The 27396-nt window shown below is 43.1% G+C and overlaps 3 protein-coding genes and 1 long non-coding RNA gene across 8 annotated transcripts in view; 3 read left to right on the top strand and 1 right to left on the bottom strand.

Annotated features, from left to right (window-relative positions):
• Positions 1 to 2739, top strand: part of LOC103142957 (uncharacterized) — a 6362-nt gene extending 3623 nt beyond the window's left edge. The window contains exon 2 of the long non-coding RNA XR_476738.2: positions 1974 to 2739. This is a non-coding gene — a long non-coding RNA (uncharacterized LOC103142957). The remainder of the gene's footprint in view (positions 1 to 1973) is intronic.
• Positions 1 to 3656, bottom strand: part of homer1b (homer scaffold protein 1b) — a 29861-nt gene extending 26205 nt beyond the window's left edge. The window contains exon 1 of one of the 2 annotated variants that reach the window (XM_007559289.2): positions 2816 to 3656. In XM_007559289.2, coding sequence (XP_007559351.2) covers positions 2816 to 2820 — 5 coding nt within the window. In that variant the 5' untranslated portion in view covers positions 2821 to 3656. The remainder of the gene's footprint in view (positions 1 to 2815) is intronic. The other variant, XM_007559288.2, reaches the window with a different exon arrangement.
• Positions 3657 to 5466: 1810 nt separating this feature from the next.
• tent2 (terminal nucleotidyltransferase 2) lies at positions 5467 to 12262 on the top strand. Of its 4 annotated transcripts, XM_007559283.2 has the most exons (16): positions 5476 to 5591; positions 5710 to 5758; positions 5871 to 6025; positions 6392 to 6499; positions 6561 to 6783; positions 6870 to 6984; positions 7076 to 7164; positions 7229 to 7286; positions 7702 to 7768; positions 7855 to 7931; positions 8011 to 8139; positions 8238 to 8281; positions 8417 to 8553; positions 10018 to 10109; positions 11116 to 11195; positions 11296 to 12262. In XM_007559283.2, the coding sequence occupies exons 3-16, from the start codon at positions 5907 to 5909 to the stop codon at positions 11380 to 11382; spliced, it is 1425 nt and encodes a 474-aa protein (XP_007559345.1). In that variant the 5' UTR covers positions 5476 to 5591; positions 5710 to 5758; positions 5871 to 5906; the 3' UTR covers positions 11383 to 12262. The 4 variants fall into 4 exon arrangements, with proteins under 4 accessions (XP_016530364.1, XP_007559345.1, XP_016530363.1 ...); XM_016674877.1 differs by lacking the exon at positions 5710 to 5758 and having other exon boundaries at positions 5476 to 5585; positions 5870 to 6025; XM_007559284.2 differs by lacking the exon at positions 5710 to 5758.
• Positions 12263 to 12537: 275 nt separating this feature from the next.
• On the top strand, positions 12538 to 27279 carry cmya5 (cardiomyopathy associated 5). The gene is made up of 14 exons (XM_007559281.2): positions 12538 to 14003; positions 14686 to 15325; positions 15424 to 18240; positions 23094 to 23189; positions 23278 to 23496; positions 23588 to 23610; positions 24223 to 24347; positions 24451 to 24585; positions 24678 to 24824; positions 24978 to 25125; positions 25849 to 25982; positions 26066 to 26174; positions 26255 to 26431; positions 26519 to 27279. The coding sequence occupies exons 1-14, from the start codon at positions 13897 to 13899 to the stop codon at positions 26775 to 26777; spliced, it is 5136 nt and encodes a 1711-aa protein (XP_007559343.1). The 5' UTR covers positions 12538 to 13896; the 3' UTR covers positions 26778 to 27279.
• The last annotated feature ends 117 nt before the right edge of the window (positions 27280 to 27396 follow it).

Below are 27396 nucleotides of genomic sequence, written 5' to 3'. Positions count from 1 at the left end.
CACACACACACACACACACACACACACACACACACACACACACACACACACACACACACAAACACCCACAGTTGCAAACGCACACACGTGCAGCTCTGTTCTGACAACAGGTGCTGCCTGTGGTACCTATTGTGCATCAGGGGTTTGATGCACAGATGTGACTCACAGCATGAAACCAAACAGATTGCACACACATGGCTCCTGTTGTACCTCAGAATGCTGTGCTTTATTTCTCCCTCAGTGTGTCCTCTTTTACCATGCAGCTGGCCCTCTTTTCCAACAAATTTTAACGTGAAACACTTACTTGACTCTCACTTTCCACTTTCCCTTTTCTCCTTCCCTCACCACTAAGAAGCTGCCCTCTTTACCGCGTATTTCCAAAGTTTTAATAAAGCAGTCCTTATTTAAGGTGCACTGAGGTTATTAAAGAGACGCTTTCTGTTGCTTCACCGGCAGGGAATGGCCGGATTACCGCTTCGTGGTCTGATTGCATTTGCAAACAGAAGTGTTGATAGGGATCACCTCCAGCATGTCCTGCACCACAGTTTCCCTCCCTGCCATTATCAGAGCTCCAACAGGCTTCGTGTTGAGCCACGGGTCTGGAAGTGAAATATGACTCTATCTGCCATTATTACCAGTCAGGCATCCAGGGAACTGAGCCGCAGCTATGTGTGTTAATCTAATCTGCTCCTCTGCATGTATGCGGCGCTTTGCTGAAGTTTTTCAATCCGACTTTTTCATATTTTCTCATGCTAGACAACTCCCCCCCTTCGATGTATTTCACTTTATGTGACAGGACATTTGACGTTTGTGGGTCAGATATGGAAAAGTTGAAATGCTTTTGCAAGTTATACTAAAACACACAGGCTGGCAGCAGCTTAGCGCTTTGGATTCAGTTAACAATAAATTCCACTGTGGATCAATTGAGTCATTGAGTCTGTTGCATAACAGCAAGTTAGTCACCAGCATGGCAGGACCCAGTGGAGAGCTGGAGCTGAGTGGGACACGGCTGAACGATGCGCTGCCCACACCGTAGGAGGACAGCGTGGGCGACCGGGGGTGGGGGGTGATGAGGGGAATAGGAGGGGCTGGCTCTCCAATGTATTGTAAATAGTTAATGCAGGAGTTTTGGCTGACATCTAGAAATCGCTCTGTGGCCGTGCCACATTATTATTAACCTCCTGCTGTGTAATTAATCACAAGGAAGAGCAAGAGACAGCTGTTAATGAACGGCAGGCTGGGTGGAGGAAACGGACCGCTGAGCTCGGGGTTAGGGGGACATGCAAATGAGCAGCCCTCTCTGTGCTCCCTGCGTGTGTGAGGCTCACAGCTGATTCACTTATGGGCGCCTGCGGTTGGGGGAGGCGGACGGGGGGGACGAGGGGGTGTGCGGCGGCCGCTTGTGCTGCCATAGAGACAGAAAGCGGCTTTCTGTCAGCGCAGAGTGCAGCTCAGGAGCTTCAGCTGACATTCCTCTGCTGCTGACATTATGCTCTTCTCCACGCAGACGAGCAAGAGTAAGGAACAGGATGTACAGCTCGTATCTGAACCATCTCCGAGTGAGAATAGAACAGAGCAAGGATGCCGGTAGATGTGTGCTCGGTTACATAACAGTGTAGAAATAATTGTGCATCATTCCAGTTTCCAAGCAGATATACAGAATTAAAGCTGCTAGCCGGAGCTTTTTCAAAAATCAATCAAAACCTGCTTTAGATGCAGCTTGTCACCCACTGGGCAACATGTCATGGTTATTTTTTTATTTTTATTTTGCTGTACACTGATATTTAATCAAGGTAAAAATCGACCCTTGCAGATATGTCATCGGAGTCACATGACTCTGATGACATCACATAAGGCAACACATCAGAATCCTTTTCAGAACATCAACTTGTATCTTTTTTTTCTTCTTTGTTATGTTTTAATCAGCTTCCTCTTTCAAAGATGTTTACTTGTCGTGTCCTTTTTGGCTGCAGGAAAACATTCAACTCAGACCAGAGAACATCTTCCAACAGTGAAACAGTTTGAGAGGAGGACAAGGACAAACCAAAATAGCCAGATCATATTGTCAAAGATCTTCAGGGATCATTTTGAACCAAGTTGTGATCAGAGCAAAATGCTTTGGGGAGATTCCTTTCATTAACCCTTCACAGCAGAAGTGCTGCGTCACTTCCGGTGATGTCACTGACCCTGGTCTACAAAAATGCAAAAAGTTTGCTTATTTTCAGTCAATTTTTGTTTTAATAGTATTTTATAAAATCTTTTACCGGATTTTTTTTTTTAAATCTTTATTGTACTTTGTCGTTTTTGTATGCCTGTCACTATGGATTAGTGAGGGGAAGAAACGCCAGAAAATATTTTTACAGAGCTATAAGAAAGAATAAACTGTGCTTCATTTTTATGAGGAACTCCAGCTATGAGCACTGGTCGAGAGTCAGCCAAGTAATCATAAAAGTTTGATGGTGAACTACTACCCCAACACTGAACTTCATTTATATATTTATTTTGTATTTTACAGAATTATCGTGTATTTTGTCTCCTTTTCCAATTAATTTGGAGTTTTTTAGTATCACATCAGAGGCCTGAAAGTGATGCCACACTCCTGTCTTCCATATCAAAAATACATCCACCCAAAGCTGTCCAGGAAATGTTAAGGAAAAATTACATTTTTGAAGCACATAAAGGTCCAGTCCATTTGTGCCTTTAGAGGTATCCATGCCAAAGGCTGAACATGTATTAAAATAAATAAATAATGATAATTTAAAAAAACAGGTAAATGAACGCAGCTTGTATAAGGTTGTATATTATCCACACTTACCCCATTGTTGTGGTTGAAATGAAAGGCGACACCTGACCACTGATCGCTTCTCGCTGGAATAAAAAAGCGAATGTGCTGGATGGGCTGCTGCGTATGAAGGTTTTTTTTTTTTTTTTCCCCTATCTCTCTCTCTCTCTACACGACAGTCTGCAACGAATCACCGTCGGTGCGTCTACAGGAATGCATTGACAGCTGCTCCATTCCCCCCTTCCTGTGTCACCGCATGAATTCACGCATACATGTCGTGGTGCACATGGCCCGCTGGTCAGATGTTCTCCTCTAGTCGCCTGGTGATGGAGCAGCAGCAGAACAAGCGGCAGCGCGGGGCTGGATCCAGCGCAGATGCTGCTGCTGCTGTTGTCGCTGCTGCTGCTGCTGTTGCTGCTGATGATGATGATGATGGAGAAGATCCCACGGACGCCCCGCTGTTGCTGTGTAAATTACAGATCCTCGCTGGAAGGGTGGAGAAGCCCTGCTGCTGCTCAAACTGGGAAAAGACGATCCTCATTTAGGCAAGAAGACAGCGCGCAGCATCACCGTCCACGTCTGCCCCCACTCTCACTCACTCACTCTCTCCCTCGCAGCCTATTACCACAGACTGGCAGGCTACACCCCCACTCCTGCGCGTTCACGCCGCAGCTACTTCACGCACGCGTTATTAGCGTTTCCTTTTAAAGTTGCCTCCCGATGTCTCTGCAACATCAGTTCACGCTTTCCCCACCTTCCACTGGAACACGACTGAAAAGTCCAACAGAAGCCCGTGTTAATTCCTCCTGCAGTGTGTTATTGATCCAAGCCCCAACAATCCACAGAGCCCTAATTGCACCCCCCTCCCAAAAAAAAAAAAAAAAGCCCCACATCTGGGTGATGCATCCGCTTCCCTCCCACTGCCGACGTCACCACACCATCCTCCGCAGTGACGTTTCTCCGTGCTCAAGGGACTGATGCCATTCGATGCTTTTTGTTGTTTAAAATAAGTTTGTCGAGGTGAAATGGGCTCACATGGGACTGTCAGGGAGAATGAAAAATACAGAACAACACGACCGAGAAGGCAGTAGTGTGGCCCGAGAGACTAAGATCACTCAAGGCTTGTGTTTTGCTCATTTATTTATTTTTTTTAATCTTCCAGCAGCGCAGAGAGATGATCAGTCTTTATGGGTTTTAAATCAGCTAAAAGCATTTATTTGTTTGTTTGTAAAACTCAGGACACTTTCTCAGCACATACAGAATAGACTCAGGAAGAAGTGGCCATGTTAGTTGCAAATAAATATTTATTTTAAAAAAAAGTTGGGAACGGACGAAACAAACAAAATAATAAAAAAAAAGAAAAAAAAAAAAAAAAAAAACATGTGCCTTTATATCATCACAATACCTAATTTATCTGTTAAATGATCAAGCATGAAACATCCTTTTTCTTCTGGGTCACCAATAATCTCATGGTTTAACACATAATTTTGGAAATTGAATGTACTTTCTGTGGTCAATATCAATCTCCTCTTTATTGAGCTGGTAAAGAAAAAACAATTATTAATCATGTCCAGGACGTCTGATGAGCTTTTCAGTGGAATAACTTTCTGAAGTCTGGGAGGGAGGAGATTTAAAACTGGATCTTCTGTTCATTGCAATGGAGGAGAGATGAGCTGATAGCAGCCGTGGTGATTTTACTGAACTTATCTGATTTACGGCCCACATGCAAATCAAACTGATTTGTATATTTTCAGAATACCTCTCTAGCACTGCAAGCAATATGTTAAAGGGTGTACAGACAGTCCTGTAAGGATGTGCGTAAAAAGGATTCTGCTTATTTATATTAGCGGTAGTAAACTGGGGCACACAGGCTGCAGGTTACTTTGACCACTTCCACTAACTTTCTGTCCCAACTTGGAAAGGGTCAACAACGATAACCAATCAGAGTACGGATTATGTAGTACTTACGTACTTTTTATTTCTAATATTTCAGCCTTTCTTGGTCCTTTGAGTAAATGTTGGCTGGATATTAATAAGGAAATTCCACTGGATGTCTGCAATAAAATCAAAACTTTTGGCATATAAAATAATTACAAGGAGCTTTGAGATAAACCAGGCACATAATAATCACTCCATGTTTGTTAAATGTCTGGCCATAAGGAAAATAAAGGATCCCCATATTCTGGTGCTGCTTTAGAATGAATTTGTCCAACACCAAGCCTTTTTGTTTGTTATTTCTTTAAAATTATGTATTGCGTATACCATGCAATAAAGAATTGCATGGTATATGTAACAGAAATACTGTTAAAAATAACAGATTTTACATTAAGACCAAATTTGTCAGTAATAAAAATACATAATATTGTACAGTTATTAAAATTACCAGTGATTCTCAAGTTAATGCAAAAAATAAAAATAAACAAAATAAAAAAAATTTAAAAAAATAATAAAATATTAAGCTGCTCAACATCTCTAGAAAATAATGTTAAAAGCCACATATTTATAGAAGCAGAAGTTAAAATAAATAAATAAAAAAGCAGGCCAATTACAGAAACATAGCTGGCCAATGGCTGATCTCTCATGATCTGATTAGAAGAATATTTCTGACTCCTGAGCGCATTTTATTGGAGGTGCATTTCTAATCTCAATCCCTGTTTACCCCCTTTCAGTTTAGTTTTCAGGTACATTTTTTCAATTAAAATAAACACACGTCTCCTTTAAATCTATTTCAGTTACGTCATCAGATGAACGCGGAAGTTCTTCAGCAGGTTAGATTTGTTTACATGTGATCTGGACTTAAGTGTTACAGGTAAGTGTTACAGGAAGTATGAGTGTGGAAAACTAAATGTTTTTAAACATTTAGTGACAGATTAGCTTTGATGCACTCCTCTCCTACATCTCATTCAGTTTTTCTTTCTTTCTTTCAGAGGCCAGTTAGCTTCACAAACACAGGCAGGGCGAGTTTCGGTTTCCTAGGTATCATATCTTTTTGCTTTCTCAGAGTTGACTACAATTAGACATGTTCGGGCTTTTCCTCAGCCTCAGTTGATTCCGTTGGATATTTTGTTTGTTCTCTCTAAAACTTCAGCAAAGTTGATGTTGGAGCTCAGTGGAGTTCGTCGGCATGTTTCACCGCAACAAGATTCTTTCGCGGCGGGGAGCCTCCAGTAATACGCCGTACCCTCCGCCACGAGCCCCCTGGTATTGTGACTACCAACACGGAGAACCTGTAGCTGCTAACAGGTGAGCCCAACGTAGGGAAACGCCGAACAGGTTCAGAGTACAATTGTTTTCCCACTGTTGTCTAAGTTATACAATCGATTTCCCATTTCCTACAGTGTGTTTCTTTATAGGTTACAGATGGCAAACAGATAGCTTCCCATATTTGGCGTCGTATGTTTACCCATCACTTGTGCACAATCTTCAAACAGGTGTCTTTACTAGCACACACATCCAAATATGGATGTGATTCACTGTCTGCCTTGTTTTGCACCACAGAGCCAAAAACAAACAAAAAAAGTGACACTTTCACTAACCCCTCACATGTACAGTTATTTTGTTTGATATTTTATGCTCTGAATAATAATTTATCCATTCTCTTTTTTTCAGCTGTAATGTTCTCAACATAGTGGAGTTGCCTCCTTATACATGGCAGCCTGCACCGCCCGTCTTTGCAGCCTTACCTCCACCCCCAGCCGGTGTAAACCACGGGCGCAAGTAAGTATCATTCGTTTAGAAGTGAATGACCTCTGCCCATGCTGACCTCTGCTTCTTGCAGGAGGCACTATAACGAGCACAGTGCTCGTGCTGTCAAACGCCAACGCCTCAACCCGTCTCCGACCTCCTCTCCAACATGGATTCCTCATAGTAACCTGGCAGTGGGAGAGCCCTCAACGTTCGCCCCAGTGGGGTCTGAACGCTTTCATTCCAGTCCTCCGAACACAGAGGTGCTCACCGAACCACAAAACCTAACGAGCCTTCGGGTCTTCGTCAAGGACAAGGTAGACCTGACCTTTGTAAAGTCTGGAGGTGTTTCCGTTGAGAAATGATTAGTCTCGGTTAATGTCGAATGTGTTTGTGTGTCCAGCTGAGCGGTCAGATGGTGGACCTGTTTGAGGCCTGCCAGCAACAAACTTCAGATCTGGACAGGAAGGAGGCGTGTCGAGCTCGGCTACAAGTTGACATCCAGAAACAATTCCCAGGTTTGGTTCAAATGGATTTAATAGTCTTCCTCGTACTTTGTCGTTGTCTTTTTTTTTTCTTCTTTTTTTTCATTAATTGTGTTTTTGTCAGAGTCGCGGTTGTACCTGACCGGATCTTCGATGAGTGGACTGGGTTGCCGGAGCAGCGATGCCGACCTCTGTCTTGTGGTCACGGGAAATGTACGTTTGCATCAACCTTACGTTGTTTGTTTTGATCCAAATGACAAATAATTTCCTGTTTCAGAGACGCCCCCATCCAATGGATGTCCTTTGTCAACTCCAAAGGGATTTCAGGTCTCTCTGTAAGGCAATATAATTTTACATTTTGTTCTAAAACCATCTTGTCTTTCTTCTGCAATCTTTTAATTTTACATTACCTACTGTATTTCTTCAGCGCCTTACCAAAATATTTACCCCCCACTTGAACTTTTTCCACATTTTGTAAGGTTACGTTCTCAAGACCTTATGTGATATTGACCATAAAGTATTGAGTGGATCTGCTGTGGAATTCAAAATGTTTCACAAATAAAATATGAAATGTCTCCACTTTTATATTCACTATCCTTCTTCTCTGATACTTTGAACTGATTAATGTTTTGAACTGATAGGTGAGATATTTTAAAGATCACTAGGAGGAGCTGTTCACCTAGTTTAAAGTTTCAAGTACTTTGAGGTTCTCACATCTGTAAGTCTCGTGATCTCTGTTTTGACGTGCAGCGTATTTGGTGAGGATTCAGCTGATTAAAGCTAAAGTTCCCATCCTCAAGTTCAAAGAGAGAGGCAGGTAGGAGGCGTAAGTTACTTGCTCGTGTTTGCGTCACACTTTTATCCTGAATGAGCTTATGTCCATCCTAATCCTCCCCACGTTAGTTTTCTGGAGTTCGACCTGAATGTGAACAACACGGTGGGCATCAGAAACACATTCCTGCTGAGAACCTACGCTTACGGTGGGTGAAGTGGTCAGCCGTGCCTTTTGTGACTGGGAAAGCGTCGCTTGGCTAACTGTGTCCGCGTTGACTCCTTCAGCCGACGTCCGGGTTAGGCCCCTGATCCTGGTCGTGAAGAAGTGGGCGCGGCACCACCAGATCAACGACGCCAGCAAAGGGACGCTGAGCAGCTACACGCTGGTGTTGATGGTCCTTCACTATCTCCAGAGTCAGTGAAGCCGCACATGCAAAAAAAGCCGACGTTTGCTTTGTCCTTTCAGACAAAAGGCCCGCTTTAACTTCTACAACGTCTTGTTTTCTTACCAGCTCTTGAACAACCTGTCCTCCCATCTTTTCAAAAGACTCACCCTGTAAGTTTGAAGTGCGTATTTGTCAGCTCTTGAGTCTAGTAAACTCAAATTAAGTCATGTCGATGTATTTACATAAGCGGGTTATGTCTAGGTTTTAGCTGTGACCCTCTTGTCCTGCGTCCTGATTTTTTTCAGGAGTGTTTTGATCCGCTCATGGACATAGACGAGGTTCCAGACGGACCCAGACACGTCCGGCCCTATACCTCAACAAACCAGTCGTCTCTGGGCGAGCTGCTGCTGGGCTTCCTCAGATACTACGCCACGCGGTTCAGGTATCGGAGCTGAAGTGAGGCTCATGGACCCCGTGCTCATTTTCTCGCTCCCGTTCCTCATCTCGTTCTTCATCTCTCCCTGCCAACTTTCTCCTCCCCTCTCGACTCTTCCGTCTGTCCTCACCTTCCTGCATCCTCCTCTCTGGTTTTATGTTTCTGGCTGAGGGGCAGCAGCAGGTGGGACCTTTGGCCTTATACAGCACCAACATGACATACATGATCCGTGTATTTGCAGAATGTGCCAAGCCAGGTTTGAAAAGTTGAACTAAAAACCTGCTGCATGACCACACATTGACTGGTGTTTGTACAGGATCAGAACAACAAATATAACAATTTACTGTAACCTCTGTTAAAGACGTACATAAATAGCAACCTTTAAATAAACGTTCATACTGAAAGATTTAGAAAATCCTCCTTAAATTTGAGAGCATTCGTTGTTTTGCGTAAAGACCCAGTGCTAAAAAAATTTATTCGTTTTTACATCAGTAGCGTTGATGTTAGTACTTCACACACCCTCTGTTACCTGCAGGATGGTACTTGATCTTTTCCTTTAACTTCTCTCCAGATCAACCAGTCCTGCATCGTTTCTTCTGTTTTCTGTTCGTCAGCTTTCTACAGGATTTAGGTCTGAGCTGTAGGGACTAGGATGCTCATTAGAGAAGGTTCATTTTGTTTCTGCTGATTTGGTCATTTGTTTTGATCAGTTTTATTCTCATTTGACCAAAGCACACAGCTCGAGTTAAAGTGCCGGTAAAGTTTTGCAGGCTTGCAATCAAGTGTTTGGCATGTGAACAACGAGTCTTTGCCTCACTTTTCTAACAGTGGGCAATGGGAATTTTTTATTTTTTTAAAAATCATTTTTTTCCACATACTTCAGTCCTAACCTGGCCTTGTTTGTCACAGTTTAGGTTATTTTAAGCTTTTTAATTAATTGAGTATATATTTTCCATACCCATTTCCTGACTTATAGACGTCAACACACATTTTCCTGACTTGAACGGCACATTCCCTTTTCTTTCCAACCTTTAAGAGTGGTTTAAAGAAGAAAGACCTCTTTGTCCTTTCATATTCACACATTAGGTTATGGAGTCCCTAGAAACCCTGATCAGTTCAACGTTTAGGCAAAATTTAACAAAATGGTTCAATAACATTTATTTTGTGGGGGGGAAAAAATACATTTCTTTCTTAATGTCATTTGTTTTCCCTAATGAACAAATTTACTCCATTTAAAGGTTGGATTTTCAAACCTTTTCAGTGCGAGATCATTCTGCTGAAGCAGAAGATGAAGTGAGGCGCATGGCACCTTTTTAATTTTTATGCAGGTGAAAGGAGCTAATGTGAACCTGGAGAGTTTGACCGTCTGCAGACCTCGTAGTCCGCTAACCGATGCTGAATGATGACGACCGTTGCCTCGGTGCCAGATCGGCTCTAACAGCAGCCATGTTGTGATTTGATGTGTTGCAGTTGGGACAAGCAGGTGATCTCTGTGCGCCAGGCCACAATTTTGCCCAAGACCAACTCTAAAGAGTGGAGAAACAAATTCATATGTGTGGAAGGTAAACGTTTACATGGCCGTGCCGAGCTGCGGGCATCACGACTAGAGATGAATTTCAAACCCGACATTTTATTTCTGATGCTTTGCAGGCTAAAAATGCAACTAAATCCAAAAATCTCTAGACCTCGTAGGTATCCAGACAGAACTGAACTCCAGAAATGTTCTTTGTCAGTTTTCTGTTTGTTTAATTATTTAAAAGTTCAACATTTCAATTAGAATAACATCAAAAAGTAAATTTCATTCCAGTACTTTCTTTCAAAAAGTAAAAATCTTTTGTTTTATCCACATTTATCTGACACAGAATCTCCTGTTAACTTTGGTGGTTTCATCTTTATAGGTAAAGAAAACCCAAAATTTAGTTTCTGAGGAAATTACTGGATAACATTTGAGCAAATAAAGGACTTTCTGATACAGAAATCTTAAATTATGGCCTAAACAATCACGAGGAAGACTAGTGACTTGATCGTTGTGACGAAGAGCGAGTCACAACATGTCATTGCATAAAATGGCTGTTTTATAATGTAGTATCTAAGCAAATTAATAGAAAATTATGTGGAGGAAAAACATTTGTTATGCCTTAGCTGTAACCTGAAAGTAGTTTGCACTGACTGGAATAAAGGAACCTTTAGATGATGATTTATTGGAATAAACCTGTACTTTAATAAATAGTCAAATAAAGCAAAGACAGATTTATCAACATTTATGCATGAGACTTTTGTCTCTGAACATTATTAGATTTTTTTCTTATTAAAGTGCATTAAACTGTAGTATGACATTTTAGTTACCATGCATTTATGAATAAAAAAAAAAATCTAACTATTTAGTATTTAGATCTGCAGATCACCAGTCAGAGCTGACTCAACATAAACAAAGTGACCCAGATTAGAAACATTGCAAAGAACCCAACATGTGTCTACAGAAGCATCACTACGACATCTGTTTTATATATATATATATATATATATATATATATATATATATATGAACAGTAAATCTGTCTGTTTCAGAGCCATTCGAGGGGAGTAATGTTGCCAGAGCCGTCCATGAAAAGATTAAGTTTGATGCCATTAAAAAGTGCTTTTCTGAGGTAGATAACATTAATCAGGACTCCTTAAATTGTTCTCTGTTCTTAACCACATTCCTGATCTATCTCTCCTCTCTCTCTCTCTTTCTCTCTGTCTGCTCAGTCGTACCAGATGCTGAACGAGAGGAAGGACCTGGCCTCCATCCTGGCGTTGAGAGCCATCATCAACGAGGAGTTGGCGAGGAGATGAGCTGACTGGCCTTTCGATGAAAAACATCGGTGTTGTACAGAGGAAAGTTTCAGCGGCTCCGGAGCGCAGACTCAGAGGAGAGGAGGACTGAATGGTCTTAACGGTTGAATGTTTTTGCCGCCACGTTTGTGCAGTTTCTGATGCTACTGTTATCACAGCAAAAAGACACTAAACATCGAGTGAAGGTAAACCAGAACACATGAAGGCAACGTCCAGTTGCTAAAAATGGAGAATCAGAGCAAGATAACCGTTTTTTTTTATATATATATATACAGCTGCTATTTTTTTGGTTTCCTGGATGGAAATGATATTTTCTCTCATGTAAGAAGGGCTTAAGTGGAAGGTTTAACGTTGTCTTCTCTTCTGAGCTTATCCTGTTTTTGCAGCAGTTCTCAGCGTCATCCTTCTGAGTACAATTATTTGAATCTGCGTTATGCCGACGATTTCTATAACTTGGTGATGTCGAAGGCTGCTTTCTATTTTTATAAGCCAACGTCGACATTGTTGTGTTTTTCCTGCTATAAGTTAATGATGCCCTGCGTTTTCTCCTGAGCTCTTCTGTGATGTTTGAGGTAAAACGACCACAAAGTGCTCATCATCGAAACTGTTCTGGATTTTACGGTTCTTAAGGTTGTGGCTCCTCGTGTGTGTCTTTCTCTTCCAGCTGTTGTGAAGGGTTTGAGTCTCAGATACTTTCTAGATTTTTTGGGACAAACACACCAGTTTACATTTTAAAGAATTTGAATATAAATATTTCTTGCTGTTTGATTTTGTTATTGCTTTTGATTTCCATTTTTCCGGGGAGCAAAAGCGCATTTGTGTTTTGTGGAATTTTATTGTTTATTTAAAAAAAAAAAAAAAAAAAAAATCTCCCAGGACATATAAATTAGTTTGTTTTGTTTTTTTGTATAAACTATAACTATGTTAGTAGAAGTGCCAAAAATCAATTTGATACCTTTGTGTATTTCACCAACTAGATAGATGCTGATGCAAAGTTGCTCAATCTGGTTTCCACAAAATGGGATGACTGTATAAAGTCAAAATAAAAATATATATATATATATCATTACAGTGATAAGAAAAAGTGATTTTTTTATCTTCTCAACCACAGCTCCAGACTACATGGGGACATCTTAACAAAACCAGGCTACTAAACACACGACATATAGATATTTATAGATATAATTTGATAATGACCCACCTTAAACAGGTAATTTAATGGAAACATTGCAGCTAAGCTAGCCTACAAAGTGCCATGAAAATTTATTTTTTAAGTTTTTGGCAACAAACATTTTAGATCATTAAATACATGTTAATATCTGACAAAGATAACACAGTAGATGCACAAAACAGTTTTAAATGAGTATTTTTGTTTAAGTATACAAATCTCCCCAATCTAGCAGTTGTGATAACTCTCAATGAGTCTCAATAAGTCTTATAGGGTAGAATATTACCCTTTATTGTCCACAGTAGGGAACTTGACAGGCGATCAAAACATGTAGATAAGCCAACGGTCACAAGCTGATGCTGATCCTTCAGGTTTTTCTTTTGAGGAACCAAGTCCATGGCTCCATCTGCTACAAGTCAGTCATGTTTGAATATTTGAATATAAATTTGAGATGAACCTTTATGTTCTCTTTGATCACCATTGGTTTTGGCTGTAGAACACATCAACGCTGATCTTAATTGAGGCCAGATGTGCTTTAGATATTGTTTTAAATTCTTTTGTAATATCCTGGAGAAGTTGTAGACGCTCTCTTGGCAAGCTTGATAAATATCAACTGGTCTCAACTCCATTAAAATGCATCAAAGTTTTTCACTGTAACTTGACAAAAGGTGACAAATTTAAAGGGTTATGAATACTTTTGCATGGTGCTGTGTGTCTGAGGAAAGGCAATCTTATGAGTCATCATCTGTCAAGTTAGTTCAGGCAGTTAGCTGATTGTTTCTACTTACGGTGGTTTGACAGCTTATTAAACCTAATTTTATGGCTCCAGCATAGTGCCAGCTATGCTAGGTGGCAGATATGTTACAAAACATGTGTCTGCTTTTGAGAAGTACCCCATCTCACCAGCAGCAAGGGGACCAGAGGTACAGTTTCAGCACAAAGGCTATTTATAACTTGGCCAACGGGGGGTTTTGAATTTAAAGCTGCATTACCTCTGTTGGCCATGAGCCACTGGACCTCACAAGGGTGCAGCGTCATAAAAGACTTGTTCTACCATCTGAAAATCTGGGACTCTCCTTCAGGCCACCTGCAGGTGTGCTTTTCTTAATTAACTAATTAATTACAGCCTTTCTTTATGTCTCCTTTGGCCCTCTCTTATCTACACTCCCCTGTTCTCATACCCCACGCTATTTCTGTCCCTCTCTGAGTCAGAGACGAAGCTCACAACTTTGAATGACACAAACAGACAGACCTCTGTCTCCCAATTCGGAATAACTCTAGTCTAAAACACACAAAAACCAAACCTCGGAGGGCTTAAAGCAAGAGATCCAAAGAAAATTACCAAAATGGAGGAATCTGAAAGTCTGGACTCTGAAATGACTGAGCTGCAGGAGTTTCAGGATGAAGCTCTCAGCCAGGATGATGAAGACGAAGTGGAAGAACTCCAGAACAGGTACTTTTTCAGCTGTATTTACTTGCTGACAAACCTCACCAATAGGTCACTTAGTTTTTGTGTTGAGAGGTTTCTCTTATCTTTGCAGATGAGACATTGGTGTTTTCAATTTGTTACAATTACTGCGTAATGTGTAACAACACTAGTGTCAGCAACACCGACTCACCCCAGTGTTTCACCTTTCATTTATCATGCTTTGAGCTGACTTTGCCTTGTCATAAATAGTGGAAGACACTGGCTTGTTGGGTGTATCTGAGAGAGCCAGGTATCTCTTCTCGAACATTACATGAATGACGTTTTGTGGACGTCACCTTACCGTAACCCAGCAAGGGGCGAGGTGTATTCATAGCCCAGGGGACAGCTCAGGGTGCAGGGTTTTTGTAGTACCGCTCACTTTGGCAGCCTGGCTCTGGACATTTGACCCAACACAGCAGCTCTACAATGCTTGAGTAATCCTCTTAAGAAGCAAAATTATGCGCTACCTAGTTTTCACCTCATATTTGTCAAGCTGCAAGACATGAATCCAGCTCAGTGTTGCTAAAATGTGTTTTGATTTGATTCATTAGTTTGTTCTCTGCTCGGATTTCCAAGAGCAGAGCCAGAAAGATCTCCTCTTGCACTTGAATGGCACAAACAGCCTGCTCTCCCGCCTCTGACTCTGTCCGTTTTTCTCTTTTTCAAGTCTGCGAGAAGTCATCCAGGACCAGTCCGTGAAGCCCAAACTCCAGTGCCTCATGGTGGACCCGTCCTTTTCCATGGTGACAGTTCAGAGTGAGGACAGCGGTATCGTTTGGGAGACGGCCTCCAGCCGTTGCTCTACACCCTGGGCATCTGAGGCGAGCTCCACGTCTGAGGCTTACAGCATGGAAGGTTCTGGAGGTGCGGGGAAGATCACCATTGTCTTCGATGAGGACAAAGTGGTCCGCAGGAGGACGAGATCCGGGGCAAGAAGCAGCAGGTTGGGAGACCGGTTAAGCCGACCTGGTAGTTCAAGGTCAGCTTCAGCTTTGGGAGTAGAGAGACCAGAGATGGCGGAGGTTTCACTCCCTAACATCAAAGAGGAGAAAACACCAACAGAGGAAGATTTGGAAGAGATAAAATCCAAAGATCAGCAGCTGTTCAGTTTGATATCTGAAGGATATGAGATTCTCAACATCAGAGTGCCGTCCAAACTTCCCACTGTGGATGAGGAGGAGACTACAGACCTGCAGGATAATTTGTCTTATCTAGACCAGACTCCGAAGATCAGGTCCAGAAACCAGCATGACTGGGCACATCACAGGGACCAGCTGGAAGCAGAGCAGACACCGGATCATGCTGAGGTAAGTAGCTGAGATATTTTTATCTTTGCTTTATTCATGCTGCGGATCTAAACATGAGGAAGTATTTCTGTGTTTGAGTCGTCTTAATCTCTCCATAGGCCTCAAAAGAAACTTTGCAGCCATCGCCGGACAAACTGCTTGGATCCACAACATCAGAGACAGAGAGCACTGCTGACATCGACTACATTGAAAAGTTCACCCTTTTGGATGTGGGGATACCTGGAGAGGAAGCTCCACAGCTACAGCAAGAGGAAGAGAAGTCGCCTGCAAAAGCCCAAACGGAGCAGCAGGAAACCTTAAAGGAGGCAACCAAGGATGGTGCCTCTGTGTCCGAAGACTCTTTTGTGTTTGTCACAGATGCTGACATAGTTGAGGAACACCTGGATGAGGTCTTCTATGGAGAAGGACCTCCCATAGAGGCACTGAAGGAGAAGCAGGAAGGCATTGAAAGGATGAGATCAAGACGTGAGAGCCAGCGATCAATGGTGGATGGTGGTTTGGTGCTGTTTGAAAGTGAAGAGACCACTCTCACTCCTATTTTTATCTCCCCGGGGCCCCCCAAGATCATTGACCCCATTCTCCTGGAGGAGCCCACTGCCATGTCTTTCATGTACTCGGACCTCTACGAGGATGCTGTGGGGGAGAAGAGAAGGAGTGACGAGGAGTACTCGGAGGCGGAGAGTGTGGCGTCTGAGAAATCCTACAAGAGGCGGCTGTCAGATTCAGATGAGGCGGATGGGTACCTGGAGAAGTTCAGGCTGAAAGATGAAACACCAGCGGTGGACCTTCAGTCAGAGTCATCAGAGGATAAGGCTGGGGGGAGGATGATGTGGCCACAAAGTAATTTTGAAATGACAGGATGCTTAATCAAAGCAGCAAAAGATGAAGAAGAGGCAGAAATTATAAAAAGCGATGAAGTGAAGATACAGGAGGGGAGTGAAATACTGAAAGAGAAAGAGGAACATCAAACAGAAACAGAAGAAAAACAATCATCAGTGATACTTCATGATGAAGGTTTAGGGGAAATCCCAGAAGAGCCATGCCAGGAGACTAAATCAGTGGATCAGAAGGAGAGTAAACAAGAGGAACAGGCAGTGAAGCCAAGCACAGAAAAATCAATCGAAACTCCTCAGATGGAAACAAAAGTAGATGAAACCTCACAGGGCAGAGATGAGACGGTCACTGAGCAAAGTTTTTCTGAAACAGAACCGCCATGTGAGCAACAAATAGAGGTTGAAAACGTGTCTGAGCTGTTTGAGGTGACACCAGACACGACAGCGTCGACTCTACCTGAGAGCAGAGAGGATCCTCCAGCCAGCACCAAACCCACTGTACTGACAGAAACCAGGGAAAGGAGCCCGTTTGAAGAAGGAGCCCCTGTTGAGTCAACAACGGGGGCTGCTGATGAGAAATACCCACCTGAAGTAGCAGCAGCTGAAGTGAAAGAAACTGGAGACGCAGCACTCGCCTCAACTGAACTCCTCACAGAGTCAAAGGCATCTTCTGAAGTACCTGTGCATGAGGACAAAGAAGCAGTGTCTGCAGATGCGGCCCCTCTAGGAGTCATCACTGACTGCGACTGTGCAGTACAAACAGTGGCGGAGGTGATGGAGAAAGCAATGAATGACGAAGAGATCCACAACCAAGTTAAGACTGATGTACAGGAGGTCATGGAGGCGATACTGCTTGCTCCTGAGGCAGAAGAACATCTCAAGCCCCTAACAGAGGAATCTTCTGAGCAGAGCAAGCCTGCAGCTGCTGATCTGGAGTCAGGAGTTGAAACTGAGACTTCAGGGGAAATAGCCCAACCTGCAAAGCCCAAAGAAACCAACAAACATCACCAGACGCAGCAAGACAACACAACTGACTGTGAATCAGACAACCTGCGACAAACAGCAGAACTCACAACTAGACTGTCTGGAGAGGACTCAAAGACCTGTGTGCAGGACGTAGTGAACATAGGTGATGAGTTAATCCTCCTTGTTCCCAAAGGACAGGCTGTAGAGATGGACATACAGATTGATAAGTGGTCAGAGGACATTATTAAAGAGACGGTTTCTACTCCTGAACCTGACATCTCATCTGAAATTCAGGCACCGAGGCCTCAAGTCGAGGAAGAGCCAATAGTCACAGAAATAGAAGAACTTTCCAGTAATGAGTTGGACTTGAAGCCTTTAGCACCTGCACCTGCAGAAGAAGCCAGCACTGAGGAGCTGGAGACTCAAGAGGACAAACTCCCTTCTGTACCTGAAGAAGAAGCCAGCACTGAGGAGCTGGAGACTCAAGAGGACAAACTCCCTTCTGTACCTGAAGAAGCCAGCACTGAGGAGCTGGAGACTCAAGAGGACAAACTCCCTTACTCCCTGCTGAGAAGCTTCACTCCTCAGGAGGATTTATCCGAGCTTCGTGGAGATGATGTACATGCAGAAGAATCAGAACAAAAAACAGACCGATGGGAGGTGGAGGACAAACCAGAAATAAACCTTCCTAAAGAGGAAGCAGAGCCATGTCTTGATTTGCACAGTGAAGATGCAGAACAAATTAAGGAGGAAAGTGACACAGTTGTTGTTGAAAGTAAGGAAGAAGCGCTGGATGACTTTGGATATGAAATGATCGGAGAGGAAGATGCAAAACATATTCTTGAATCTGCGAACCAGACAGAACAAGATGATGAGTCCCATCAGAGACCTGAGGAGAAGATGGAGACGGAGGTAGAGAAGGACGAGCTCAATGAGGCAGATTATGAAATTATTGATGCAGAGGAGGAGAGTAAGGTCCGCCTGGCTGCTGAGCTGCAGGGCATGGACTGGTTCTGTCGCACCTGTGGATGTCTGCTGCTAGAGGACCAGTGCAAATCTGCAGAACATCTCGACCACCAGGTCTGCTCAGTGGAAAAGGCCTATGAGGATGTCAAGGTAAGTGAAAGGGGTTAAACCGTGGATATGAAGTTATTTCGGGTTAGATTTACATTTTCTACTTTTTGACAGCAGGAAGACAAAAGACAGAAAGTGACCAGATTACTTCAGATTTCCTTTATTAACATGAATCCATGCAATGTAATAAAAAATAATAACTAGGCTACAGGGGGCTGCACAGTGGCACAGTTGGTAGCGCTGTTGCCTTGCAGCAAGAAGGTTCTGGGTTCTATTCCTGGCCTGGGGTCTTTCTGCATGGAATTTGCATGTTCTCCCTGTGCATGCATGGGTTCTCTCCTGATACTCCAGCTTCCTCCCACAGAGCAAAAACATGACTGTCAGTTTAATTGGCCTCTCAAAATTCTCCCTAGGTGTGTGTGTGTGTGTGTGTGTGTGTGCATGGTCGTTTGTCCATGTCTGTCTCTGTGTTGCCCTGCGACAGACTGGCAACCTGTCCAGGGTGTACCCTGCCTCTCGCCCGGAACGTTAGCTGGAGATAGACACCAGCAACCCTCCTAACCCCACTGAGGGACAATGATGTTAGAAAATGGAAGGATGGATGGAATTAGGCTACATGAATCAAACTGGCCAATCAGAGGAGAGTTTGTTGGATTGTGAATAGAGATTCTACAATCTGGATTTTTTTTTTTTTTTTGCCCACATATCTGGTTACTCTGTAAACTCAAAGTAAAAACCTAACAGCTCATATCTCACATATCAGTCAAAGTGTTTTGCCCAAATTAGGATTTGGATTAATAATTTTGAATGTTTTTAATGTTGTGTATGTGCAGGTATGTGACTCTTTTACAATAACCAGAACACTGGAGATCTCTTCAGTTATTTTTTTTCGTTAATGTTTGTCCACAACCATCAGTACTCGACATACAACTTTCCCAGGATTTGCTATATGTTAAACTCCAATTGACTTAGTTTAAAACATTTAAAACTATAGCTAAAACTAGCAAATTAATTTAATGCAAACAAATGACAATTCTAGGTGGATTAAATTTTCTTTTTACAACCTTTGATTATTTGAAAAGAGTGATAAAAGGTAACTTGTTTCTAGTGGAGGTTCTGGCTATGGTGTTTAATCTTCCAGTTGTTGTTTTTTTCTACAGAATCCCACAAAAATATATATTTTTTCCCTTCAGTGTCAGCTCTGCACAATTTGCTCTTTATTTAAAAATGAATGTGGCCCATTGTGGGAATAGTCCTCTTGCAACCAATAGATTGTGGGTTTGATTCCAGTTTCCTCCTCTGCAACATGAGAAAGTGCCTCAGGGCAAGGCACTCAGCACCCAGATTGCCTGCCAATCTGTGTATTAGTCTATGAACGTGTGCATTTGTGAGTGTGGATGTAAATGCAGCTCCACTGCTTAGGTACTTTAAGTGGTGAGCATATTAGCTCTTTCTGGCTTCTCTCAATGTAAAGTTAAAGTAGTCAACAGGGCACGTTAAGCCCACAGCTGCAAACTGAGTTCAGCAAAACAAGCTCTCTTCTGATTGGTCAGCTGCTATCCAATCAGTTCAAGGTGTTTATATTGTAGACTGGAAACTCAACAGGCACACGCAGAGAGCGGTTGAGTTTTATGTACAATCTAGATGATTTTGCATTGGAAATAAAAAAAAAAATAATAATTCTTATATTGTCCAAACTTTCCAGGCATTTGTTGTGCAATGCTACAACAAATGGAACATAATATAAGCAGTCTTTTTGCAAATAGCGGTTTATCACACATTTCCTTTACTTTATTACAAGTGTCAGTAATGTGCATGTTAGCAGGGCTACGTTTGGGTCATCACATAATTCACTAGGCTTAAGTTACCCAGATAAGTCATCTACTGACCCTGTGACACTCTCAGGAAGCTTTCAGACTGCAGCCAACACATTGACTTGTTATGATGCAAAGCTCCACTTTGATGGATGAAAAGGCTCAGTGTGACATTAGGAAGCAGCGACTGACATGCGATCTGTTCACACACACTGTTTTCTGTCTCATGATCAGCAAGGCGTCACAAAAAAAACCAAACGTTTTTTGCATTTATGACTACACCTTCTAACGATCAGAGAAAAAGGATTTTGCGTGTAACCGAGAATCCGCGAAAGCGTCGACTCTGCAAAACAGCTGCACGAAACGTGACCCTGCAATCAGCAGGTCCCAATTGCATCCCTGCTGTATTTCATCGCGTAATCGAGAGTAAAAGAAAGAAAAGGAAGCTGATGCAAACGTATAATTTCCAGATGATGTTTGAACCGGGCCGAGTGTTTATGTGACGCTGTATTTATGTGAAACTCTGACAGCTTGACGGCAACCGAGGAAAAAGATCAAAGCTGCAACGCAGCGGAAAAGAAGTGCAGCCCATTCAGACCCTCCACATAGCAGAAAACCGATCCCGACAAGTTAACCAAAACAACTCAGCAAATCTGAATCCGGGCCAGTTTTCTGAGGCCAGAGAATGGACTCTCTCCTCCCTCGCCTCTTAACACTGGCAGAGAAAGCAGGCTCGCTCATTCAGTGTAGCCTGTGAAGACGCTCCTGTGGACTCCTGCTGATGAGGCGGTCAGTGTCCGGAGCTTGACCTCATTAAATGTGAACTGCCTGTTTTCGAGAGGTGAGGGGGATTCCCGCTGCCTCTGCCTCACCCTGACGATTCAACTTAAAGCTACAGATTACTTGGAATGGGTTCAGTCCTAGGAGGTAGCGCCGTTCAACAGTTTCTATACTGTTGAACTCCTACCATTGGGATTTCATGCGACAACCAACACGAAGTGGTGCATTAAGATGTGCATTTGTATTCAGAGCCCTTTTTTGTCTTTTGTGGTACATCTCTACCAGATTTACTAGCATAAAGACAGAATGTTTTGCTGATTCTTCTTCACAACAAAGCTCAGACAGATTGGAGGCAAAGCATCTGTGAACGTCATCTTTGAACTCGTCGTTCAACCGTCTGACGATGCTGTAATGTTCACCATTCTATTTTAGCTCAGGCTGTAATTTTGTGTCATTTTCCTGGTGGGAGTCGAACCTCATCCCTCAGTCTAAAGCAGAGGTCTCATTCTCGCGCCCGCAGAACTATGTCTCGTGGCCCCCACCGTGATATGAAAGTATAATATTAGTGCGGCCCACAGGGTGAGCGGACCTCTAGGAAGTCCCGCCCGCCGTTCCTCGTCATGGCTGACATTCGTGCCTGGTTAAGCTACACTGACTTCATGCACAGTACGCTTGTAACAATAGTGTGGTGGATGATGGAACAGTCCGGTGCCAGTTCCCCTTCCCTGGAGTCGCCATTCCAGTATTTTCTACCATTAACAAATACACGATCAAACGCAGAGAAAGGCGACTGCTACTGGGCTGCTTGTCATCCGCCGCGCTGTTGTGACAAGTAGAAGCGTCACGAATGACGACGTCACGCGTCAGACGTTCTCCATACGTTGCTAGCTGGCTAAAAACTAATGTGAAACTTAGAACAAGAGCGAGGACATGTGGAATAAACTTACGGTGTGTTCACACTGCAGAATAAATTGACCCAATTCCGATTTTTTTTTTGACGTATTGCGACCTGTGTCTGATCTTTTCATAACGGTCTGAAATGTGACCCATATCCGATACTATCCGATACAACTGCGACCTAACGTCCAGGCCGCATTCATCCGAACTGAACGTCACTGATACTAAACAAATTCTGCGTCCTGATTGCGCAAGTGGGAAGAAAAACAACTATGACGGACTATAATGAGGATTAAGTTGTTAATATGCTGCTCCGGTTGGACAACAGCTTCAAATATGTAAACTAATCTCCACCGTTAGCCTCCATGTTTACTTCCGCAAACACCGAGCATTGCTTGTTTTTATGGCGGTTGGCAGAACACTGAGAACGCTGACGCTATTGCGCCCTCTACTGCGCATGCGGGACACTTTCAGGTCGTTTGCCCGTTCAGACTGCAGAACGCATACACGTCGCATATCTGTGCCAGTGTGAACTGCACGGCAAAATAAATAAATAAATCCGATTTGACAGAAAATTGGAATTGGGTCACTTCAGGCTGCAGTGTGAATGCACCCTAAATTTTGTCACACCCTCATCATGTCTTTGTCAAAGCCAAAGCCTGCAGTTCATGTATTGGAGAAATAATTAAATGTTGATGACATTTGAGGATATTTTTTTAATGTTTTTTGTGGAATCCTTTATGAGGCCCAGCCTCACGTAGACTCTGCCTCCAGTGGCCCCTGGGTAAATTGAGTTTGAGACCCCTGGTCTAAAGCATCTGTCAGGTTTTATTTCATGTCTGCCTGCATTTGCACCTTTCATCATCCCATCACCGGCTTCTTTGTTTCCGTTTGTGAAAGACACGACACTGGCTCCACGTGTTCCGTGTTGTTGAAGGTGACATGCAATTTTACTCTCCCACCACAAGGTGTTTTCATTTGGGCCAAACATATTCAAATTTGGTCTCATCTGACCAAAACATATTCTTGTAGGGTTGCTATGTTTTTCAACATGATTATGGTGAAGTTTAAATTTGACTTGTCCGGATTTCCTTCTTGCCCCTCTTCCATAATGATCAGATTTGTAAAGTGTATTACTAATACTTGTCTTAAAAAAACAGATTATTTTACTTAATCTGTGAATCTCTGCAGCTCCCCCAGAGTCACTATGGGGATTTTTACTTTGTGAGTTTTTACCTTGTCTTGGTAGTTTTGCACTACTTTGCTTTGATTCTTCACATTAAATTCCAATAAAAAAAACTCCCACAAACGTATATTATAATAAAACAAAATATAATAAAACAAAATGTAATAAAACAAAATGTGCTCTCTTAGGAACAGTACATGTTTGATCTTGTCTAACAGGAGACTCTGGGTAGCTGGATCTCAGAGCTTCAAGCCAGATCAGAGAACATCGAGGACCTGGTGTCCGAGCTAGAGCTGGCCTACAACTCTGTAGAGGTACGGCATTTTTAGCAGCTGGTCTCCATGCGAGCCGGTGGAATCCAAACGTTGTCTCTCTCTCTCTCTCGACTCTCCTGTTGTCCAGGACCAGTTCACGGAGAGCGAGGCAGCCATGCGGGCGCAGAACGAGGAGATGATGGCTCTGGTGATGGAGCAGTACAACACCATGTCCATCAGCATGGAGGAGGAGAAGAAAGCCAAGCTGGAGCAGCTGTACGACAAGATCGTCTCCTACCAGGAGAGCATAGACTCGGCCAAAGCCACTCTGGAGACCACGGCCAGGGAGGCGGAGACGGACGCCAGAGTAAGTCCTGGACACTCGCTTGACTGGATTTATCGGTTTGGCAAATGATTCAAGCATTGTAACAAAGATCTTTAATCTTTTCTCCCAACAGTCACCAGAAGACATTCACGCAAGGTATTTACACCGTTTCTTGCTCTGCACATGCAAATCTTACTTGTGGTATGAACCAAGTGTTGTGCAAAAGTCTTGATTAATCCTTTTTGTTGTGCCTCCAAGTATATAGAGATTTTAGCTTTTTGAATTAATTGTAAGATCCTTTTTGCAAAAAAGGAAAAAAAAGAAACTATACAGAAGACTGCAAGCCTCCCAACTTTCGAGGCTTGCTCAACTTGTTCAGCTCCACAAGACACACAGTGTACTGATTTAATTTCCTCTGACATTTGCACCATTCAGACACTTATCTACCTTTTAAATTAAATATTTAGGCACTGTTTTACAGTATTTTGTCTGAAGGGCATTTATTTTCCTCCTGTTTTGTTGAATCAAAGAAAGATAACAACATTGATAGATGTATAATAACATTTTAGCACCAAAGAGCTACTAGCTGAGAGCTTCCTTCTCTTAGGTCCTGTGTTAAATCTTTGCAGATTTTCTTTTTTGATAAACACCCAGATAAAGACCCAGAGAGCCCCTAATGAAATCACTTAAACAGACTACGAAAAGTCCGGCTTTCAGAAACTAAACACAAACTAACTCATGCTGACTCCAAGCATTTTGTACGGACAGACTCCAAGCTGCTCTGGACTCGGCCTTGATGCTGGAGCTGGGCCCTAAGGGACTGCTGGTGTTCGAGGATTACACCAAGACCAACTCCTCAAGCTCAAACCTCGCACAGCGCAAAGGGATTCCAGGTAGCCCCTGCTTTAACTCTCTCGCTCTCTCTGCAGACGTGTCTTCTGCATATCTCTGTCTGTGATGCATTAGTTCCAGTTACTGATGGTGTGATTCCCTCAGTGCCCCAGAGGCCCACTCTGCAGCCCCAGGAGCGCGGCTCAGCCTCCGGCAGCAGCGTCGCTGTTTACTGGAATGTCAGTCCGGGAGACATCATAGACTGCTTTCAGGTCTACTGCGTGGAGGAGCCACAAGGAGGTGAGAACGGGGGAGTTAGTGGCAAAGTTTAGTTTTTAGTTTTTTAACTTTATTTTAACTAAACTTCCATTGGTGGATTTTACTGCTTCCAGCTGTGTCAGAGGAATACCGCGTGACGGTGAAGGAGAGCTACTGTGTTCTGGAGGACTTGGAGCCTGACAGGAAGTACAAGGTGTGGGTGATGGCCGTCAACTACTCTGGCTGCTCTCTGCCCAGTGACAGACTCATCTTCACAACAGGTTAGCGCACATCTTGAAGCTTACTTTTATTTTCATTTGGGCTTATAAAACTGCTCTTAACTGCTCTTCAATGCTTTTTTTTTTTCACCGGAAAGAGCTTCTTGAATATTTTGAAATGCGATTTCAAGCCTTGATGTTGTTGTTTTCTGGCAGCTCCATCCGTGCCAGTGATCAACACCGAGCGCAGCAGCGTCATGTGGGACTCCGCCACGCTGAGGTGGAGCTCAACTAATCCATCTCCAGGACTGAGTTACACTTTGGAGTACTGCCGACAGTACGAACTGGAGGGAGAGGGACTCAGGTGGGGGTCTGTTGGTGGGAATGACGCACATCTGAAACGGTTCATTTCTGGTGCGCATCATTGGGTATAGAACCAAAATATTGATGTTCCTCAAACATTTTGTCAGATTACAGCCACAAACTTCTATGTATGTGGGAATTTATCTCTTTGATCAACACAAAGTAGAAAGAAAATGATATGCAAGGTTTTTAATTGGTTTTACAAATAGAAATATGGGGGCGGGGGGATCGATTCAGCGAATCCTGAATCAATATTTTTGAAATCAACATTTGGATTAAATTTAAGTTTCTGTTCTTTTGTTCTTTCTTGAACATAAATATCGGATTTGTGAAGTGCACAACTAATCGCCCTGCCGGATTGATACTGAGATTAAATTACTTATGGGTATCAGAGTAGAGGGTTACTAAAGACACGTTCAAGACAAATGTTTCAGATTTTTTGCAAAAAACAAAAACAAAAAACAAAACAAAAAGTAAAAACATTTTGTTTTTCTAATAATCAGTATTTCTCTTTTTTTGTGAAGGTCGATCACACTAAATTTCAATTAAACAAAGTGAACCTTTGTGGTTGTAGCCCAACAAAAAGTGGAAAACTTTAGGAGGTGTGAATACGTTTGCAAGGCACTGTTTCTTCACAGTGCAATTTTTTTTCCTGCTACATTTTATTATACAGAACATACATGTCAAACCAATGCATGTGCTGCGTGTGGGGGCGTGTTTTCAGATCTATCGCGGGAATCGAAGGGTGTGAGCAGACGGTCGTCCTGCAGCCGAATGAGAACTACCTGTTTTACATCAAAGCTGTGAGCGAGGCTGGCGCCAGCGAGCAGAGTGAGGCCGCACTCGTTTCCACTAAAGGTGCGAAAGCCTTCAAATCTCTGTGTTTATTTGTGGCCGTTTCATTTCCACGTATTTCGCTCACATCTGTCTTGTTTTTTTAGGGACCAGATTCCAGCTGCTACAGTCCTCCGCTCACCCGTCTCTGAAGCTGTCAGATGATCGCACCACGCTGCAGTACTCCCATGATGCTCACCGCGCTTCAAACGAGGAGTAAGCGTAACCCAGAAACAGCTGCTTTCCGCAGCCAGTATAGGGAGATTCTCATCTGGCCACGGTTTGTTTGTTTCCAGGTGTCCGTCCATCCTGGGCGAGTTGCTGCCTTCACGAGGGATCTACTACTGGGAGACACTGGTGTCAGAAAGTCCAGCTTACAGGCTTGGAGTAGCGTGCAGTGCAGATAATCTGAACTGCTCACTCGGGGAAAACAGCTCCTCGTGGTGCCTGCAGTGCAGTCCTGGACCATCAGGGTGCGCAGAGGAAAACCGTTATTCATTACGAAGAAACTCCTTGTTATGATTTGAGTCTAAAGCCTTTACATTCCTCTTTCTGACCAGCTGTAGGTATCAGTTACTGCACAGCGACGTTCAGTCCTCCGTGTTCGTCACAGAGAGTCCTGAGCGAGTGGGAACCCTCCTGGATCAGCAGCTGGGATGCCTGTCTTTCTACAACGCCCGCAGTGGCCAGTTGTTGGGTTCCTTCCCGCAGCGAGGCGGCCGGCCCTGCCGCCCTGCTCTGGCCCTGGATCAGCCAGGCAGCCTGCAGGTCTGCATGGTGCCAGAAATACCTGAGTTTACAAAGGACCGCTTGCTCTGACACTCGCCTCGCTCACTGTAAGGTTTACAAAAAAAAAAAAAAGAAACACTGGACATTTATTGGTTTTATATTATTTCAGTTTGTAATGATTCAAAACGACCACTGCTGGAGAATACTGTTACTAACCTGATTATAAATGTGTTTTTTTTCTAAAACGTTTCGATCAGAACTGACTTCTTAGAAGCAAACTAAATTAAATGTGTTAGTGTATCTTATAGCAGAAGTTATAAACCTCCCCTTCGCACCAGACTGCGACTGCGATGTGACATAAAATCAACACGTCGCCTACTGTTTTAAATATGCTCCAAATTTCTGTGGTGAGATAGTTATGGGTCAGTGTCATGGTGACCGACTATCTGAGTTTGGGTGCTGCATGGGGCAGCGGTGGTTTATCCATGAAGTGTGACCCAGATGTCTTTCCAATTGAGTTTGGAAAGGCGAGGTTGTCAGCAGCCAAATGGTGATGATTCGGCTGCAAAAAAAACAACAAAAAAAAAAACAACAGAATGACTCCAAACTGCTGAAATGCACAATTCACACTCTGAAAAACAAAACACTAAACACCCTCCCTGTTCTCACTCTATTTGCACAAACAGATCAATCTGTGAAATTTGGAGGC

Source organism: Poecilia formosa, unplaced genomic scaffold (genome assembly GCF_000485575.1).
Source record: "Poecilia formosa unplaced genomic scaffold, Poecilia_formosa-5.1.2 Scaffold103, whole genome shotgun sequence".
Taxonomy (NCBI): Eukaryota; Metazoa; Chordata; class Actinopteri; order Cyprinodontiformes; family Poeciliidae; genus Poecilia; species Poecilia formosa.
The sequence above is the reverse complement of the archived record's forward strand: the minus strand, read 5'-3'. Positions and strand labels throughout refer to the sequence as shown.